The sequence below is a fragment of the Argiope bruennichi genome, chromosome 3 (assembly GCF_947563725.1).
Source record: "Argiope bruennichi chromosome 3, qqArgBrue1.1, whole genome shotgun sequence".
Classification (NCBI taxonomy): Eukaryota; Metazoa; Arthropoda; class Arachnida; order Araneae; family Araneidae; genus Argiope; species Argiope bruennichi.
In genome coordinates this window covers 11,897,822-11,917,960 of record NC_079153.1, presented here as the reverse complement: position 1 = coordinate 11,917,960, position 20,139 = coordinate 11,897,822, and the positions used below count along the sequence as shown (strand labels likewise).

The 20,139-nt window shown below is 25.8% G+C and overlaps 1 protein-coding gene across 1 annotated transcript in view; it reads left to right on the top strand.

Annotated features, from left to right (window-relative positions):
• LOC129963154 (uncharacterized) overlaps positions 1-17,089 on the top strand; it is a 56,294-nt gene extending 39,205 nt beyond the window's left edge. Inside the window, exons 23-36 of the mRNA XM_056077267.1 lie at positions 357-419; positions 2,808-2,837; positions 2,970-3,023; positions 3,474-3,543; positions 3,797-3,898; positions 4,842-4,918; positions 5,446-5,540; positions 7,699-7,826; positions 8,323-8,381; positions 8,711-9,566; positions 11,167-11,234; positions 12,516-12,599; positions 12,748-12,816; positions 14,937-17,089. Coding sequence (XP_055933242.1) covers positions 357-419; positions 2,808-2,837; positions 2,970-3,023; positions 3,474-3,543; positions 3,797-3,898; positions 4,842-4,918; positions 5,446-5,540; positions 7,699-7,826; positions 8,323-8,381; positions 8,711-9,566; positions 11,167-11,234; positions 12,516-12,599; positions 12,748-12,816; positions 14,937-14,954 — 1,773 coding nt within the window. The 3' untranslated portion in view covers positions 14,955-17,089. The remainder of the gene's footprint in view (positions 1-356; positions 420-2,807; positions 2,838-2,969; positions 3,024-3,473; positions 3,544-3,796; positions 3,899-4,841; positions 4,919-5,445; positions 5,541-7,698; positions 7,827-8,322; positions 8,382-8,710; positions 9,567-11,166; positions 11,235-12,515; positions 12,600-12,747; positions 12,817-14,936) is intronic.
• The last annotated feature ends 3,050 nt before the right edge of the window (positions 17,090-20,139 follow it).

Genomic DNA, 20,139 nt, shown 5'->3' with positions numbered 1-20,139 from the left:
TCTTACTCATGTACAGGCAAAACAATATCATTTATTAAAGGAATATTATTTTTTTAAAAATTTTGTATTATATTATGCCAATTTCTTTTTTGTTTTATTTGTAGCTGATGTCTTTGCATATTTAGACAGTAAAAATCTAATTATTTTATATTATGTATTAGATTTAAAATAAAGATATTTCATTTTAATTGTTTGAAATTTTTTTGTGAAAAATACCTGATTGATCACGAAATAATAATTGATAATTTAAACTTAAGCATGAAGAATTATCTGCATATTTACAAAAGATATATTGCTTATTATAGGTGCATTAACATCTTTTAATTGATTTTTAATTGATCTATTGTTTCTGATAGGAAGCAGATCTTGCCCGAGAGCAAAGAATATTGGAAAGGGAAAGAAAACTGCACGAAGAACAGGTATAGTTTTTTTAAAACTGATTTTTAAACATTTATTTGATTTATTGAAAAGAGAATTATATAAATACTGATTTGAAATTAGGCTTCATCTTTATAAGATTGGAAATTATTAATTTACCTATCTGATTTATGTAATTATAAAGATGGTGTTTTCTATCCTCAAGAGGAATGGACATTTGAAGGAAAAGATGATTTTTTTTTTATCTACATAATTGCATTTATAACTGATTTTTTTTACAAAAAAAATGCAGAATAATACTTTGAAAAACAGATACATGAAGATAAATGAATAAGTAAGCAATTAATACATTATTTTTATGCAATTTCTTTATCTAAATATGCTAGCATTGGATCAGAAAACAACAAACCATGTGATCATCATCTGCATATACACTGGAGCTTTTTTTTATTTGCTAGGTTTATTTCTTGCTTATTATTATTGCATTATTGTTTGAAGATTGGCTCAAATTTTTATCCTTGATATGGATAAAAATTTGATGATATGTTGTCTTAACTTATCAGAGGTTGTAGCATCATCTCACTTTGCATTGATGGGAAAGAAATATATCAATACCATTATTTTTTTACACCAAAGGAAACAGCATTCCTTAATCTGTTTTTATGATCTGAAGATATGTTAAATCCATAGAAGACTTCAAGCATAATATGGGAGTAATATTTTACATGCTAATTGAAATGTTCAAAAGCAGTTGAAAATCGCAAAGGATAGGAAACTACATTAACTAATGAACATATTCAAGAACAATAACAAGTTCATATTCGGATTTCGAATACCTGACAAGATAAAATGACAAACTATGTGCACATTAGTCATGATTTTGAAAATGAAAGCATGCATGACAACCTGAACTTTTATATAGCTTGTGTGAAAAGCCTTCCAAAACAACTCAGTGAAGAGAACAAGTGCAGTCGCATGAAGCATCATGCTGATGATTTTGAATTGGATCATATCTCTGGAAATGCAACCAGTTTTCTTCATTGTAAGCCAAAGAGCAAACAATAGAACTTGAAATAAAACTATCTGGAATCTTTCATGAAAATGAAATTCAAGAACTAACCCTTTGCAAGAAAGATGACACTCAGAGATATTTTGGGATTTACAAGGATCAATTTGGGAACATTGCCTGGAAATGGTATCAACAGCAAATGTTTCAGTGATATGCTTTGCTATGAATTGAAGCTTGCATTTTTAAATAAACGCTGAGGTTGATCATCAGAAGACGTTGAAGACATTTTTGAGAAGACATTGAAGATTCACATACCGCTACCCAACACCATTCAGACTCTTCAGAATCAGCATTTAAAAATGGTTCATTTTACATGTATTCCTGATCTATCCCTCTTAGACTGCCATTTATTTCGGGCAATTAAAGTGTTTTTCAAGCATCCATTGATTCACTGATTAAGAGATGACTATGTGACTGGCTGTTAAATAACCCTCCCCCCCCTCTTTTTTTCCCCTGAGTGTATTAGAAAGCTTATGTATTATGGGTTGAATGTATTGAAAAAGAAATTATGCTGAAGAATAATATTTGTAAATTTTCTACTGTTGTAATAAACTTTAAAAATTGAATACAGATACTTATTTGAATATCCTTGTATTTTCTACTGATTTGTACTCTTCAAATTTTTATTATATGAGTATAATCTTCTTTATATAAAAAGAAAAAGGAATATAATTTTGTTTGTTTATTCGTGAAGATTTGATTTTGAAATTAAGAATGTCCATATATTTAGTTTTAAAAGTATTTTCTTTAAAAAATTTTGTAAAGTTGACTTAAATTATTTAACATCACCATTTTAAATCTGTGTTAGTGTCATTATTTTTAATTAGTATGTCATGATGACATTCTAAACACAATCAGTGCTTTTTAAATATGATTTTAACTAGCTGTGCATTTCTCCTTTATAATTTAAGAATATTTCCATTAGCAAAGAATTGTATTTAAGTTGAACAATTAAATGGAAAATATTCATATTTCTTTAAATTCAAGCTTACTCAAGCAAGATCATACTCAAAATTTTCAGATTTCCTTATATTTGATGATTTTTTTCTATTGAAGTGCAATCCATACTTATAGTTTAATATGTTCTGACCATTCCTTTTTAAAAATGTATATTTATAGAAGGAGAAATTTGATAAAATTCTATCTTTCTGTGAGAGCATTAAGCACTTTCATCAGAATTTTTTTCTTTTCTTCCCTGTTCAAATTTTTATATCTATCTTATGAGTTAAAAAAACTTTTGTTAGAGTGATTAATTTTTTTAAAAAAATATAGTAAGTTTTATTTATATGTTTTACCTTATCTAAGTGTTCTATTTTATTAAAAAAATGTTTATGTAAGTGCATTTGGTGTTTTTTTGTAGACAAAGAAATTACAAGCCAAAACAACATCCGTAAGTATATGAAAATCTACATTTTACTTAGTGCTATTTGAATGATCTTAACTTAGCATTTTAAAATATAACTTGTTTCATTTTAATTTTATGATTCCACCTCTTTTAATGCCCGTTTATTGTATTTTACAGATTGTTGAAAAGAATAAAAAAATTAAGCCGTATGTAATTAAGGATGGTATGGAGGTAATAAAATACAGCAACACGTTTTATATATATATATATATATATTAGTTTTGAAAATTTTTTTATAGAAATTAGTATATTAAATTTTTTTTTTAAGTAATTGGCTTTTAAACCTGTTTTCTTTTTTAGATGAAAATTTTAGAAATTTTCAAATGCATTGTAGTTACAATAATTAATATATATAACAAATGCAATGAAATAATTTAGAAATAAATCGAAAATTTATGCTTGTATATATACAGTTATTCAGTTTTTCAATCATAATAATTACAATTTAAAAAGAATTAAAAAAAAAAGGTTTATTTGGAAATAATGAGGTTTTCTCTGCTGCCTCTATAAAAAATAAAAATGTTGTATTTAGCTACTATTTTGAGTTCTTCTGTCTATGTATCAAACCTTGTTTTATGCATTGCCATAATTAAATCATGATTTTTTCATATATATTTTTAGTCTGATGAAAGCTTGGAGAAAAAAGCTGCCTTGACTGCAAAACAGAGCGATGCAGAATTGCTTAATGCATGTATGTGCTCTTTTGTAAAAATATAAATTTGAATTTTTATTATTCATTCAAAAATCTCATTTTTCATATTAGATTTGACAAATGAGTGCATTTTTCTAAAGAATTCAGTTATTTGACTTTTTTTTTTTCCCCTGAAATAAACATAGATATTGAAGTATTACTTATTAATGCTTAAAAATAATATCTTATGATGTCACCTTTTCTTTTTTAAATATAATGTTATCTTATATTTTTTCATTGTTATCTATTATAGTATTGCAGACTGTATATAAAAGAAGAGCGTTGAAAAAAGCTGGTGTAGTAATTTCTGCTCCAAAAAAAGAAACATTGACTCGTCTTGGAGAACTTGCAAATGGTATTTTTATATATGTATTTGACTTATATTATTGAAGATTTAAAATTTCTGAATTTATAATCATATGGCTTTAATAATGTTTGTAAGAGAATCATATGTCTTTATTGCAAAAAAGAGAAAAAATAGTTTGTATAATTTTCTATTGTATAATATGCAAGACTGAAAAAATTATTATTCCTGTGGCGAGGTTTTGCAGCAAAGATGACATTTAATTGTAAATGTTTTGTTCTTATTTACGTTGGTAGCTTTATTTTGATACATGAAATTGTGAAGAAACTCCTATTTACATATTTTGAGATAACACTTTTATTGAATATTACAAAAAAAGCAGAACTTACTTTTTAAAAATTGAATTATTGTAATTTATAAACTTTTTTTTGCTCTATATATAGTAATTGGTTGAATTATGAAGAGCAGTTTATACTCTTACTAATGCTAAACCAGAAATTCATAAATATATTAATTGATTACCCATTTCTTAACTGGTAAGAAAAAGAAAGTGTGTTGCTAAAGTCCAATTATATTTTTTCTTTTAATCTGTGCTACTTATTGTAATGTTTAATTGGATTAAAAATTTAAATATTTGTTATATTTTTGATCTTAAAATTGTTTTAATACTTATAATTATTTGACAGCATTTTTTTTTTTTTTTAAGCTTGAAAGTATCCCATAGATGTAGTAGGCTGTGGAGATTTTGTACTGTTCTGTTTCTATTTTTAAAGATAATTTTATTTCCTAAGAACTTTTTTCAAACAGTGAATCATACTAATAAAGATGAGGATTCATGTCACTTGAATTTATCTTCATAATGAACTGTATATAGTAAATTTTAGCATGTCAAAATAGATGTTGAAACTTTTCATGTCTGTAGATAACAACATGTTATTTAAGTATGCATTAAAGAGTAACAATTGATATGATTTTTTTTTTTCCTTTCTTATAGTTAAATTCCTGGTTGTCACTGCCAATTATAGTGACCTTGATGTTCTGCATCACTTAATATATATGACTGAAGCTAATGTAAGTATTTTAATTGCCTGTTACGATCATTGAATAAATTATATTTTGAAAATAAGTTTATCATTTTTATTGTATAAAATTTGATTGTTAGAATTTGACACTTAATTGAACTGTTACTTTTGAAAAGGGAAACTTCAAGGCATTATTAAAAATGTTATCCTTTTAAAAATTTCTATTTTAACACTAAAAATTTCTATTTTAACACTAAAAATTATTTCTTTCCTTATTTTCATTATCACTCCTTTTTAATATTTACTCTTTATTAAAAAAATCTAAATGTTTTTATATTGATTATTACAATTTTTTAGTCTTTAGCTATATTCTTAAGTTTATTTATTAATATTGGGCTTCATATCTGTTTCCATTGGATTTATTTAGTTTTCCAGTTAATAGACATAAATGACAGATTTGTTTATTAATTTTATAGACAGAAGTGTGAAGTAAAGAGTTTTCATATAAGTAAATGCTTTTGGCAACTGACTACTATAAAATATATATTGAAAAATTGTATTTTTCCCCTTTTATAGAAAGCTAAAGTTAGGAAGAATATACTTGATTTTGCTGGTTTTAATTTTTCTGAAGATACACAATCTTATAAAGATAGAATGGAATTCCTTAACAGGTTGGTCAATTTTAATAAATAGGTTTTTCTGTACAGTAGTTACATATATATATATATGCAAACATATTTTAGCAGTTGTATGGCTGAATAGAAGTTTTTGAAATTTTAGAACTTCAATTTATTTCCTCCTGGGAGGTACTTTATGTACAAGAATTGATGATAAAACTGATGTCCAATTGCGTTGTTATACAAGTGCTAAAGTGAGAGACATTTTTGTCTTTGACCATTTTGCTATGAGATTTTGATAGGGATTTCTTTGGCATGTGTCAATTTAAGCAAGGGTATTTTAGTTATCTTTAAAAGAATGTTGCAAACATTAAGGACTTTATCCCTTCACTTCATTAAGGAGAATGAGAAAATGCTGAGACCAGGAGTTTTATAGTGCACATGTAGAATTTATTAAATAAAAAGTGGGAATTGGATCAGGAATTAAGAAAAAATTTTAGAATGAAGGTAATACAGGCTAGATTAAGGTAAAAATAATCTTAGGTAATGAAAAAAATTTGATTTATTTCCACTGCATTATAAAGAATAAAAGATAATATTAAAGATTTCAAAACCTGTTTCTCTTTAAATCAAAGAATGTTACACACGCTTCAATGCTTGTACACACATATATGTATATAGTGTTATTTTTATTTCTGTTATACAGTTTTGAACATTTTGAATTATAAAATCAATTATTTAAATAAAATTATACTGCTAGTTGAATTCATTAAAACTCTTTTTGCTTAATGTTCTGAAAAGGAAAAAAAGGATGATGGTCTGAAGACAGGCGTCTTTTTTAACTTTAACTATGATAACATCTTGAATGCCATTGAGGGCGGATGTACAAGAAAGAAATTCTCCCATAGGTGCTAACTGTCTACATGCATGATCATTTTATCCTGCTAAGTTTAAAGTGCTTTATAAATCATAAGAATGTACTTAATGATTACTAAAAAGTAATCTGTGTAGAGATGGGAGAAAAAAACTTTTTAAATATGTATTATTAAATATATTTTCAATCATGATTTAATTAAAATACCCGATATTTTATATTAAAAAATAAAATATATAATGTATTTTCCTGTAAATTTAGTTTATCCTGATAAATGATAATGGCTAAAATAACACCAGATTAGTGATGCAAAATATAAAAATACAAGAAATGTATATTTACATAAATACAAATGTTAAAAATAGATGTTTATGTTTAATTTTTAAAAATAATTCAGGAAACTGTAATAATTAAGGTTTTAAAGCCATATGAAAAATCTTAAAACTCAGATCAATGTAGAGAATTGACATTACACAGTTTACCTTCATATGCGATGTCTTGTCTTTTATCTTGCTTTGAGAAAACAATGCATCTTTTTAAGTTTTTAATCATCTATTTTAGCATAAATAATTTAATGCTTGATTATTTTCATTAAAAAAATCTTTTTTAAAAAATGGAGATTTTTTGGCTGTGACTGAACGAATATAACTGGGCGGAATAAAATCTTTAGTAGAATAAAACTCTATCCCAAATGAAAGTATGAATTATAGCAGCCACTTCAAAATGAGCATGTTTCTCTTTGCATTAGCAAAAACATTTGCAAAAATTCACAGATATTTGTCCAACCTCAATCTTACTTAGATGAAAGAAATACTAATGAAATAAGCATTGATTAATAATGCCATCAAATAAAAAGCATTTTGTTTCAAAAGGCCTACATGCTCATGCATTAATAGTCTCACTGCCATGATTCAAGAATTCTGCCAAGCATTCAGCTTTGAGGAGAATTTAGCACTAATGCATTGTGTATTTCAAAGGGGTTGAAAGCATATATTATGCCTACTGGCAGAATTTTGGTTGGTATAGAGAAGGTCAGAGGTTCAAGACTAGATTCCATCAAAAATCTGCTGTTTATATGTACCTGATGCATGTTCAGTTTATCTGGGCTAAACATTCTCTTATATGTGTAACATGGAAATGTGGGTGATATTGATAAAATATTATCCATGTTATCTGATCACTTTTTTAAATTATTAAGTCCACACATCATTTGTGTAATTTCAGAGTGGTAAAAATTCATTGTTAATCTTGCTAAACTAAACAGTTTTATAAATAAAAATCCAAAAACTAAATCTTTGATATTGTTGGGATTATAATTTATTATTCTTTAATTTTCAGCTTGGGCTATGATATATCAAAGAGAATAGCATTTCTACTTGGCCTTTGTCCTTTTAAAACTGAGATAGAGCCACAGGACTTAAATGAACTTATCATGTATTTTCTTATGCATCCATGCAAATCCAAACGTAAGTGTGTTGATTTTTTTAAAAACTTTTTTTAGTAAAAAAAAATGATGCAAAATGATTCATGTATGATTAATGTATATATTATTAAAGTATAAAGTTAAGTTACACTGTAAGAACATTTACACATCTGCAATCTTAAGAATAATCTTTGCCATGATTCAATAATTCTATTATTATTCTAATTTCTTTTATTTAGTCGATAGTTTATTGTAATAAAAGATCAAATATAATGCCTGTTACTTATATTTGCCTTTTTTCTTCTTTTTCTTCTTTTTTTTTAGCAAAGAATTTAATATTTGAATCTTGTTTGATGTTTACTATTTAAAGATAATTATTTAAGATTACTTCAGAAAATAATTGAAAATAGAACTGTCCTATTTTAAAACTATTATTATTCATTATTGAAATATTTATTATCTATATTGATTCTTTTCATATTTCATACCTTACATTATTTTTTTGTAATATAGTTTGTATTCATTTACTTTTGTCATAGAAATTCCAATAAGGCATTTACCTCAGACGTTCTTCAGGAAAGATATTCCAAAAGAGATAGTAAGTTATCTTAAGTAACTTAATAAAAATAAATTTTCATTTGTACATTCTGTATTGCTTATTGATAATTATTGCTGCTGCAGTAGTCATTAATATAATTTTTTTATTAGAACAAACATTGGAGAATGAATCTTGCTGTTCTTGCCAATTGTAGTAAATGCAAATAAAAGCAATAGAAAGAAAAAATTAGAATTCCTTATAAAAAATATTATTAAAAATTTTTTTTGGAAGTGATTTGCTTTTTTTAAAGTAATTATTTCAAAGACTATTTGAATACTTTTCTTAAATTTTTAATTTGAATTGAAATTTAGCAATCTGTCATATTTTAGTGCCAACTCATGCAGAAGCACCTTGTAGATTTGCCTGTATCTACTGCAAGTCCATCTACAAGTGCAGCAGAGAGTTCATCTGAAAAACAACCTGAAATAAGTGTAATAGAAGAAGATGAGCCATCCACATCCTCACAAATTCGTCAGAAAGCTAAAAAATCTTTCAAATCTTCCTGTCTACCTTCTGTTCCAAGAAAAGGACTCTCTCCATCCATATCCACCTTACCTTTAAGTGCACCTAAACCTCTATTGAAGCCCCTGAAACCATCCCAGCCTGTTATGTTATCTGGTACAAACAATAAAATATTTCTACCACAGGCACTTAATCAGTCTCCTCAACCAACATTACAAAAAGCAATCCTTAAAACTCCGGCACCTGCACCTGTACCTCCACGTGCACCTGCACCTGCAATTACTTTCCCTAGTACTCCCAATGCACCCCATGAAGTCCTTATTCAGCAACAGACTCCAGATGGCCAACAAAAGACTTTCAAACTTATTAAATTACCTACAACCCAAGCTATGCATTCAGGTGTTCAGCCAGTTCAGCAAAACATACCTCAACAGACTCCACTAACTATTCCTGCACCTAATCCACCTGTAGTACAAAGCAAACCAATTACATTCACTCAGCCGGTGCAAGTTAGCCCAGTAATTGGTGGATCATTGCCACCTGGCCTCATATTTTTCAAAGGCAACCCTGCAGTTACTGTTAACCAGCCCTTGCCAAACATTATGCAGACAGTACCTGTCGTGCTCAGTCCATCTGCTATGAATATTAATCCCATTGTTTCAGTGGCAAATACAAGTCAAGGTACCACTGTTGTACCAGAAGAGGAGAAACCTGATATTTCAGGTAAATTGTGAATTTGATTTAGTAATTTTTCTCTTAATTTTAATAGCTTTTCAGGCCTATCATAAAAGGGACCTGTAAAACCTTTAAATATATGAGATTCATCTAAATTTTAAATATACTAATGTTCAGTTATACTATATTGCATTTCATTTTATTATACTGTTTCATATATAAAATTATTCCTAGAAACTTAGAAATTTTTAAATTTTTTTTTTAACCTTTGTTAATTATTTGTTTCTAATATGTTTAAGTAAACAAGAGTAATGTTTTTGAAGAAAGCTTTTTTCTTTTCTATTTTTGCATATTCATTATTGTTAACCAATCTGACTTTTTTTTTCACTGCAATTCCCTTTGGTGATCAATTAAGTCTTTTGTGGTAAATCACTTTTGATTTAAAATTCAACATCTATAATATTTGAAAGAAAAAAAAAATTAGTGTTATAAAATCAGAATATAAATGCACCCAGGCAAACCCAGGAAAACAAATTTTAAGTATGCTACAACTATCTGTTCTTCATCCTGAGAGGATATTTTTTTAAATGAATTATTGCAGAGACTAGTACTAATTAATTATTTGGAAATTCTTGTGTTTTGAGAAATGTAAAAATATGTTTAATGAAGCATTTTTGGATAAAATAAAGGTTTTCAAAACTAGACAAAAACAAATTTTTAAGAAAATATAAAAGAACAAGAATATAAATGTGCAATATAATGTGCTGCATACCTTTTTATTCTTACTACAGATTAAATAGCATGCATATTCTGAAATAATTTTCATATTTTGAAGGAAGCACTATTTTGCTACTAAAAAAAAAAAAAAAAAATTAAAAGTAAATATTACAGTAGCAATTTCCTGTCTACCTGAAATATAAATACTGGATGCATAAATTAGAATTTGTATGGAAACAATATTCAAATATATTCATATTGCTACAATCATTGTTTGTGCTATAACTAAAGGGTTCATGGATTGGTAGCAACATGCCCAGTCTTAAGATATTCGGACCATCTTTTGGCACAATATGATTTTAAAGTAATAGAAAATAGGGAATTTTAAATTAATTGTAAATTATTTTTAATTTGCAGTAATAACAAATATGGAAATGAACATAATTATTTCTTTACTGCTTCAGAATTGTAGAATTCTTTAAAATTAGCTAATAATATTATAAAGAATGATTAGGCATCTAAAAAAAATGTGGGTATTTTTATAATTAAATGTAATGAAGAGTTTAAATTCCTGAGGATTCTGCATTAAACACTTGCTAAGTGCCACATACTCTTTAGTTACTTTTCTGTTTATAGAATAATCAATAAAAATTTAGTCTCAAGTTCGTATTGAAATTTATTGATAAATTTTCTCTGTAATTTATATTATTAAATAAAAAATCAGTGCTCATGCTACTGTTCTTGATCATAATGTCATTAATTGTATTATGGTTGCTAAATTTATGCTGTTGATCATTAACAGATCCTGAATTTGAATAAAAAAATTTTTATGACTACTTCACTTTTTTTTTTTTTTATGAAAAAACTTTTGGACTATTTGTTATTGGTAATATGTTAGTCCTTTGATTTAATATTCTGCTTTTATTTTTAGTTGAGTGTGAATATAGTGAAGACAATATTGAGGAACTCAATCCTTCAGCTGACAGCAATCCTCCCACGGTATAAATTATTTGAATGAAATATGTTATTTTTAAATTTAATAATTAAAATAAAAACAAATTCATGCTAAAATTATTTTCTTTTAATTTAATTCTTAAAAACTTCATTTTTGTATACTGTGATATTGTTTAATTGTAAATTTTTTATATGTCATGCATAATATATTTGTTAAATATTGAAACAGAATTTCATAAACATGCATGCTTTAAGTAAATGAGTAGAATAAATGAATATTTATATACTGGACAATAGTCAGTATAAAGAGAAAGAAGGCAAATTGCAAATACATATGTAATATGGTACTCATTATAATTTTTATTCTTTGTCAAATAAAACCATTTTAATGATTATATATCTTTTTTTTAACCTTATAATAGAGGAAAATATTGTAAGAATACTCTTAAACTGTTTATATTTAAAATTATTTACTTATATCATCTTTGATATTGGTCTTTTATTTTCTCCTGAAGATGTTATATATAATTTAAGTATACTTTTATTTACTTTATTATTTATTTATACCCATGCCAACTCCACCTATTAAAAAAAGTATAGGGGACTTGGAGTACATTGTTTAAAAATTCTTAATCAATATATATTTATCATATCCAAAAGTATAACAAAAACTTCTACAGTTCCATCTTCAAATCAATGTTACACTGTTTTTTAAAAAAATGTGATAATCATTTTATTACTTTTTGGAACAAACTAAAGAATATAAATGTCTAAAAAATCTGCTAATAATCTAGCACACAAAATCAATAAATATATTTAAAAAAAATATATTTTAAGTAAAACCTAGAAATCTTAACTGCATTTTTAAATTTTATTCTTTGCATCTTTATATCAAATCTGACTTGCCATTATAAATGTTGCATTGTTTTCATTTTCTTATTAGATAATAATTATTATGAATGCCATATAATGGCAAACATTTTCAGATAATTTTTTTTAGGAATTAAAACAAATTCATAACTATATTTTTCTGCTTCCTAAACATTTAAATTAATTTTAAAACTTTTATAATTATTAATATCCATCTTGTTATTTAGTGCAAAAGGTTAAAGAAATATAGTTGCTTATAAAAGTTTTAAAAAATAGAAATTGTCTTGAACCAAATTCTTATCATAGATGTTTAGAATACTTATACCAGCTTTCAGAAAAACATAGCTATCTTAGAATGAAACATAGCTATCTTAGAAACATAGCTATCTTAGGATTTTGAATTTTTTAACATCATATTTCATAAAATTTTTAAATGTTCCAAATATTTCTTTACAGGATGAAGACCTCTTTAACAGCATACAGGAAATTATTCACAGTTCTGATTTTGAAAACATAACATTAAAAAATGTTATTGATCGAGTATGTTTATTATTTTTAATTTCTAAGCCTTTGTTATAGTATTTTTCTAAAAAATTTGTAGCTTGGTTGTTTTTTTAGTTATTTTTTACTTATTATTTTCTAAGTAAAATTCCAGAAATATTTTAAATACTATTTGTATTGTTTTTAGGTTGCTGCCCAGTACTCGACATTTGATTTGACTCCTCGACATATGTACATGAAGGAATGTATTAAAAAAGTAAATATGTTTTCGAAGTTAATTGATTTTAACAATTTAATGACGCCAGACAATGTTAAATATTTATAGGATTGGATTTTAATCGCTAATAAATGTTTGCATCTGTTTCTGGAAGCATTGAAGCTGTTTCTGAATATATGAAGTTATAGTAAATGTATATATTTCTTGAAATGTGGATGGTTTTTAAAGATTTTTTTTACTTTGAAAGCATCTTTTAAAAAAGACATTATTAAATCTTCAGCAAATGGGAAGAATTCAAAAAAGTATATTAAATGATAGTATCTCAGTTTCTGTGTATATACTAACTTTCATTTGTAATTGACATTTCAAATTTTAAAAATGAATGTTAACTTTTTTTTTTTTTAGCATTTACATATTTGTTTATATCTTAATAAAAAATAAAATTATGTAGTGCATATTTAAAATTATTATTCATAGTTGATTGTGGGGATTTTTTTTTAATGTTATAGATGTTTATGTGGTATTTGCTCTTGCAACTCAGATTTTAAAGTACAGTTTGATGTACTTAATTTCATAAATGATTTGCTATTATTATATTTTGTTTAGCTCTTGGTTGCAAGTAATAAATAATATCTTGTGGCACTGCTTTAATTATTTAAGATAATGTGATTTTTTGGAGTTTTTTGTATAATAATTTTTTTTTATGTATAACTTAGGTTTAGTAACCCACTTTCTTATCTGCCTGTCTGTTTACATATATTTTCAGTACAGGTTTTGTAATCAATTTTAAACTAATTTCCCTATGAGAAAGACTTTAAACCTTTCATTTCTATTCTGGCAGTGAATGTTCTATACTAATGAGTCATGTTTGAACCAGTTTCTTTTTAAAGGATTGCTAAAGAATGCAAAATGAGTTCTTGCTAAGAATGCCCTTATTTTTTACATTCTGAATTCCTCATTTGAAAAAAAAAAAAAAATACTCCAAAAGTGATCCATTAGAATAAAACTTGCATTGCCAAGTTAGTAGTTGAGAGGGTTAAACATAGCTGAGAATTTATGGTGTATTATAAAATATGCAATATTAACTCACTTTCTTGTCTGTTTCTTAAAAATAGTGTCATTGAGTGTAGCTCATTAGGAAGTTAGTTTAAAACGGATTACAAATTTTTATACATACAATATTAAAAAGCAGGAAGTAATTATTTAAATTAAAAAATTACTACACCACACTTCAAAAATGGACTGAAAAGTGTAAAAAAAAAATTCTCCTAACTCCTACAGATTGTCCTGAAAATTTGTGAGTTAGCATTTTGAGACTAGAAGAAATAATTTTATGCTTTTTAGTCCAATTTAAAAACACATTTGTTAATTTTTTTAATAATCATTTTTTAGTTCTTTAGCAATCGAGGCCTCTAATCATCCCTTACTGCCAAGAAATTATAATCAATACATAAAAAAAAATGTTTTTAAAAAAACTACAGCAATTAAAGAAAATTCTGTAGATAGCATTTATTTAAAACAGTTTTTGAAGGCAAAATTTGATAGATGAAATTAATTGGCGATAAGATCAAATTTGTTCCAAAAGTTTTCTCTACGAGTTGAATATTTCAATTAATCTAAGAGTATTTGCAAAAATTTCATATGAGATATGTCATTAAAAACAAATTAATCAGCATTATTTATTTATTTTTTACACGAACGCCATATTTCTTTCATTAATATCATCTTTAATTGCTTTGATCATTGAGTAGAATCAAACAATATTTTAACATAAAATTAAAATATGTGAAATATTTTTCGTTTGTTTGTTTTGTTTTCCTTTGTAAAATTAAGATGAAAAAAATTATTTTCATTTCATATAAGGGACCCACATTCAATTTATTATATTTATGTAAATTGAGATTTTGTTACTTCTATAGATAGTTTTAAAGTTATGTTCATAGGATCATATGGAATTTTATGATGCTTGTAAAATGCATGCACACATTGTATGTATATAAAGTGTATATGTACAATTTATGCTCTGTTGGTCAAATACTTGTGTGCATTTTAAACTTTTAAAAATTCTGAAAATCTTCTAATGATTTTAATTGATATATTTAATTTTCAATGTTGTTGAAAACATATTTTCTAATAATTGTATCTTGTTATCTTTTCAGATTATCATGGGGACATAAAAATCATGTTTTTTATTGCCACCGTACGATTGTTGATATTTACTTCAACATATGTTTTCATGCAATCATATTTGTTATCATTGTACAGTTATCATACATAATGTATTACTGTAGTCTTTTCTAATTCACATTGTTTGGTAAACTTTCATCTTTTGAATAATAAATTCGATGGATTTTTACCATTAGTATATAATTTTTATTTGTTCTGCTATGTAAAATTTCATATCCAGAAAAATATTAGATCTATGCTTTCTATATTATTGATGTATTGAAATTGGTAGCTTTTATTTCTGGATTTGTTCATTAAATAATTATGCAATAAAGCTAAAAAAATTATTGCAGTATAATAATGTTGCTTATGTAAAGAGAATTAAATTATGTATTTTACAGACTGCCATTCTAGAGATTCCTTAAATTTCATATTAAATAATGTATGTTAAGTTATTGAATGGAATAAGTAACATTATTTAGGTTTTGTTATAATACTTTTTCTAAGTGAATTTAGATAAAATGGAAGTGTCTCTCTCTCTCTTTATATATATATAGTTAATCAAAATTTTCTGTTATGAAACTTAGTGAATCAGTAGATATAAAGCTATTTCATTTTTAATCTGAGAAAAACGAAAATTTCCATTTTTCTCTTCCTTTAGAAATGGCACATGGAAAAGTAGATTTCAGCTGTTTCAAAATCAAATTTTATCGTTCTTAAGAATGATCAATTTTCTTTGATGTAATAATTCTATTATATTTTTGATTTTTCTAAAGTCCCCTCCCCCCCCCATTTCTTCCAAGCTTGTGTCATCTCTTTTCTATCTCTTTTTTTACCTTTTGTGTGTCAAATTGTTTTGCAATTTTAGTTTATTGAATATTTATATTCATATGCCTGTTTTCTTTTCATTTGCTGTTATAGTTCTATGGTAATTTTTTTTCAATCTTTGTATTTATGCATGGAAAAACAAAATACTTTTTAATTTATTTTTCACTTTCATGTATTTGAATGGAATTTTATTATATATATTTTTAATATCTAAGAATTTCAAAAATATATTCATACAAAAGTTTCTCTTGATAAATTTATTATAAAAATCTCTTGTTAAATACTATTATAGTTAACTGATTTAAATATTATTATATTAGAACAAAAATAAAGTGTTAACTAGTCATATTTCTACAACCCTATTTTGACAATAATTTATTTTTAATGATGTAAATAATTTTTTTTCTGTTCTATTTTTAAAAATTTAAATTCCTGAATATAATATTTATCTTGGTACATATGTCACAAAATAACAGATTTCATGTTACAGATGGCAACTATCTATTGTTTTAATGCTTTAAAAATAGCATTAATCTTGCAGTTAAATCTATTAATATTTTTTTTTAAGTTAAGTGAAATCTAATCTTGGTAGCAAACATGTTTATATATTTAAATAATAATCTAAATTCTTTTTTATTTAAACTTTCTTAATTCGGTTTTTCCTTGTGAAAAAAAAAAAAGGAATTGCATTTTACATTATAAAGATTATTTTAAAAGTTTGAAAAATGATTTTTTTTTTTTTTTTTTTTTTTTGATGATGATGTGTGAATATCTATGCTAGTATGTGCTTTATCTCCCATTAAAACGTCAAAATCTCTTAAAGTTAAAGAAATTGAATTTTTTCTCAAGAGTGTCACAGTTATTTTGGTCTTCCTTCTGTTTCTATCGTTATTTTTTCGTGTATCTTTTAATTTATAAAATAAAAATATATGTCATAATTTCATAATGCTTATTTTTCATTAAAAAAAAGTTTCTGTAAAGATGGGTAATGAATGAATAAGTCACATTTAACATAATTTTTGACAAAAATATGTTCTTACTGCAAATATATTATTTATTAAATGCACTTTGAATTGTTTTGATCTATTAGCGAAAATTCATTATGTTTCATCTACTGAAATATTGGAAATGCTCAGAAAACAAAATGCCTTTCTTTTTTGTAGAAATTGAGCAAAATATGTAAAATAGTTGCAGTTTTATTGATTATAGATAAATTCATTCTATCTTTATATGTTGCATAGAAAGAAGTATCTGAATTTATTTTAGATGTACACTTTTTTTTTAAATCTCTGATTTGACTTGTTTCCAAAATGCAAACTTATGTTTTTTCTTCATTTATTTCTGTTGGAGTTCATACCATGGATTAATTTATTTGGAGAATTTACATCTGTAAATAAATGTTTTTAAATGTTGAAAATAAAGCAATAATGTTTCTATTCTGGAGTTTTCATTTACTTGTATACATATCAAAGAGTAAATTATAAAAAGATAAAAATTGCAATTGCTGAAAAATTCAACTATAAGATTTTGAGAATCGTCATTTTACAACATCTTGGAGTCAAAAAATCATCTGCCGGCCAGTTATTACAATAACTCAAAAATGCAATGAGCTTGATGGAAATATTTTGATAACAAATCACATCAAATTTGTATCGAAAGTGGCTAAAACATAAGCTGTGAAAAGACTGTACTGTGTATATGAACACAATAACTCTAAAACACAAGCTGAATAGATGTTAATATGATTCTGTGTCCCTTCTGAATCATCTGTGGAAAAGTCCAATACCATGCATTTTATATCTTATATGGGAGTTTTCAAAAAAAATTATGGTGAGAATATTCCTGCTGTTTCATTATCAAGTTGTTTATTTGTAGGTTTTCAGATGCATATGTATAATTTTTTTATCTGAGAATTCAAATTGATTATTGAATTTCTCTTTTGAAAGTTTTATGTATGTGAAGCAATTTTTTTTTATTCTAAAACTTGTGACGTAGTTGTTTATCGCAAACGAGATCAGTGTATGTAAACTACATATTATTAGGTATAAAGATGCTTTAATGGAGTAGGGCATTTAAGAGTTGTAAACCAGATGTTTATTTTCTACAGAAGACTTGTTATCATTAAACTGAATGGAAATGAATTATGCTTATTGATCAAAGTTAGCATGTGCAGTACGTGATGTTTGTTTAGGTAATTCAGGGATTTGATTACTTCTGCGAATGTGAAAAAAGGGCTTTTGAAATAAACCCTTTTAGTTGGGCTTTTTTGCTTATTGAATCTTAATGCCAGAAATAATAACATAAACAGTGGCCAGTGAACTTAGAACCATTGTTTAAAAAGATTTTCGTTTTAAATGAATTGTCTCTTAAATTTACAAAGCCTTTTTTGTAATAAGTGGTGTCTAAAATTAATTGAAGAATTATAATAATTTAAAAAATATATGACCCAATGAATATTTGTAAGTTAACAAAATACTCTTAACTTCTTTTGTTCTTTGATTTATAAAATACTTTTGGCTATAAGCCATTTAGATCCTATGGGTTTGTAACTGACGTGTAAGCTAAATGATTTTTATTAAATTTGCTTATTTTCAGTTGTATTGTGAGCAAATCTAATGTTTTTATAATATTCGGAAATTAAATATAATTTTTCTAATTTATTAATATGTGTAGTTTAAGACATGTAATGATCTTTTACATTTCAGTCATGTAAATGCAGTCTCAGTTAGTAGATTATCGGAAATATTCGATTTACAATGTAGAAAAAAAAAGAGGGGGGGGCAAATATAATGTAATCTGTGCCATCTGATGACAATAATGATGCAAATGAAACAAATTATTCAGTAGCTTGCTTTTATTAGAAAAAAAAATAGCAACATTTTAGAAGTTAGGAAACTGTCTGAATATTAGACGGTTTTGGCAACTAGTTAGTTCGCCAGAAATTTTATTTTGTTGTTTCCAATAAAATCTATGCATAACTTAATTAATAATTCCCCTAGAAAATATTTTGAAGCATCAAATTCTGGCAGATATCAAAGCTGTGTTAATTCAGTAGCTTTATATTTTTGTTCTATGTATTCTGTATATGAACCATCATAAAGTAAAAAATTGAAATTCAGGATAATCTATCTTCTAACTTTCACTACTTTCTTTCTTCACTTTCTTATTTTCTATGTAAAACTTTCTTGTGAAAATTAAATAGAATAGTTCACCCTTAGCTTTCAACAGAAGGAAATCACACAGTTAAGTAACGGATGCCCCAAAATTAACGCAAGATTTGAATTTGCCACCATTCTTGCAGTAAAAGGTTGGCAACACTATTAAAAATAACCCATTTGATAGCTGATAGTTTAGGGTTAGTAAAAATGTTTATTAAACGATAGAATAACTTGTTTTAATTGTTAAGCAATATTTCAAAAATAATGAAAGTCTGGCGGTCATAGTTCGAAAATTTCCGAATCGGCCCCTTGATAGGGTTGAAATTCTTATTTGAAGTCAAAGGTTTATCCCCACAAGTACGCTTGCATTAAAGGAGGGAATTGAACGCTGCATCAACGAACTTTAGTTACATGGTCATGGAAAATTTCGACAAAAGAGAGCGTATGTGCCAGCAAAGCCGTGAAGGCCATTTGCGTTATTTTATTCTATATATAATCCTATCATGTGTATTTTACGATTCAATAAAAATATAACAATTTAAAAGGGAAAAAAAAGTGTTTTTTATTTAATTTAAATCTTGCGTTAACACGTTGCTCTATTAGGTAACGCTCCATTTTTACTACCCTAAACTATCAGCTGTCAAATGGGTTATTTTAATAGGGTTGTCACTACTTTATTACAAGAATGGTGGTAAGTTCAAATCTTGGATTTATTTTGGGACACCTTTTATTTGAGGAAACAAAGAAAACGGCTTGAACTGCAGTTCAACCATGCAATTCATTGTTAAAAATTATGAAAAAGATGTTTCCAAAATTTAGAAAAATTTATACGACAATTAAATTGATATAGACAGCTACTTTTTTAAATTGTACAAAAATCAGTTTAGTATGATAATATTTGGGAGAGTTTTCCCAGTAAAATATTAAAAATTCTCTTAATTTTTAATTAATTCTAATTCTAATGATGATATGAAAAATTGCTCCTAAATGTACATTCTTATCCTGCAAAGTATATCTATGATACATTTGGTAGGTCTTCATCATACAATCCATCCTGAAGCGAGTCAGCTCACATTTTCCTTTACTACTAGACAGTTTTGGAGATCAATTGACTCGCCGAGAATAATGATTCAAAAAATTTTAATTAAATATTTTGTGTACTTATTTCTCAAAATACGTTTAAACTACAAAATTTGATAAATATTTAATT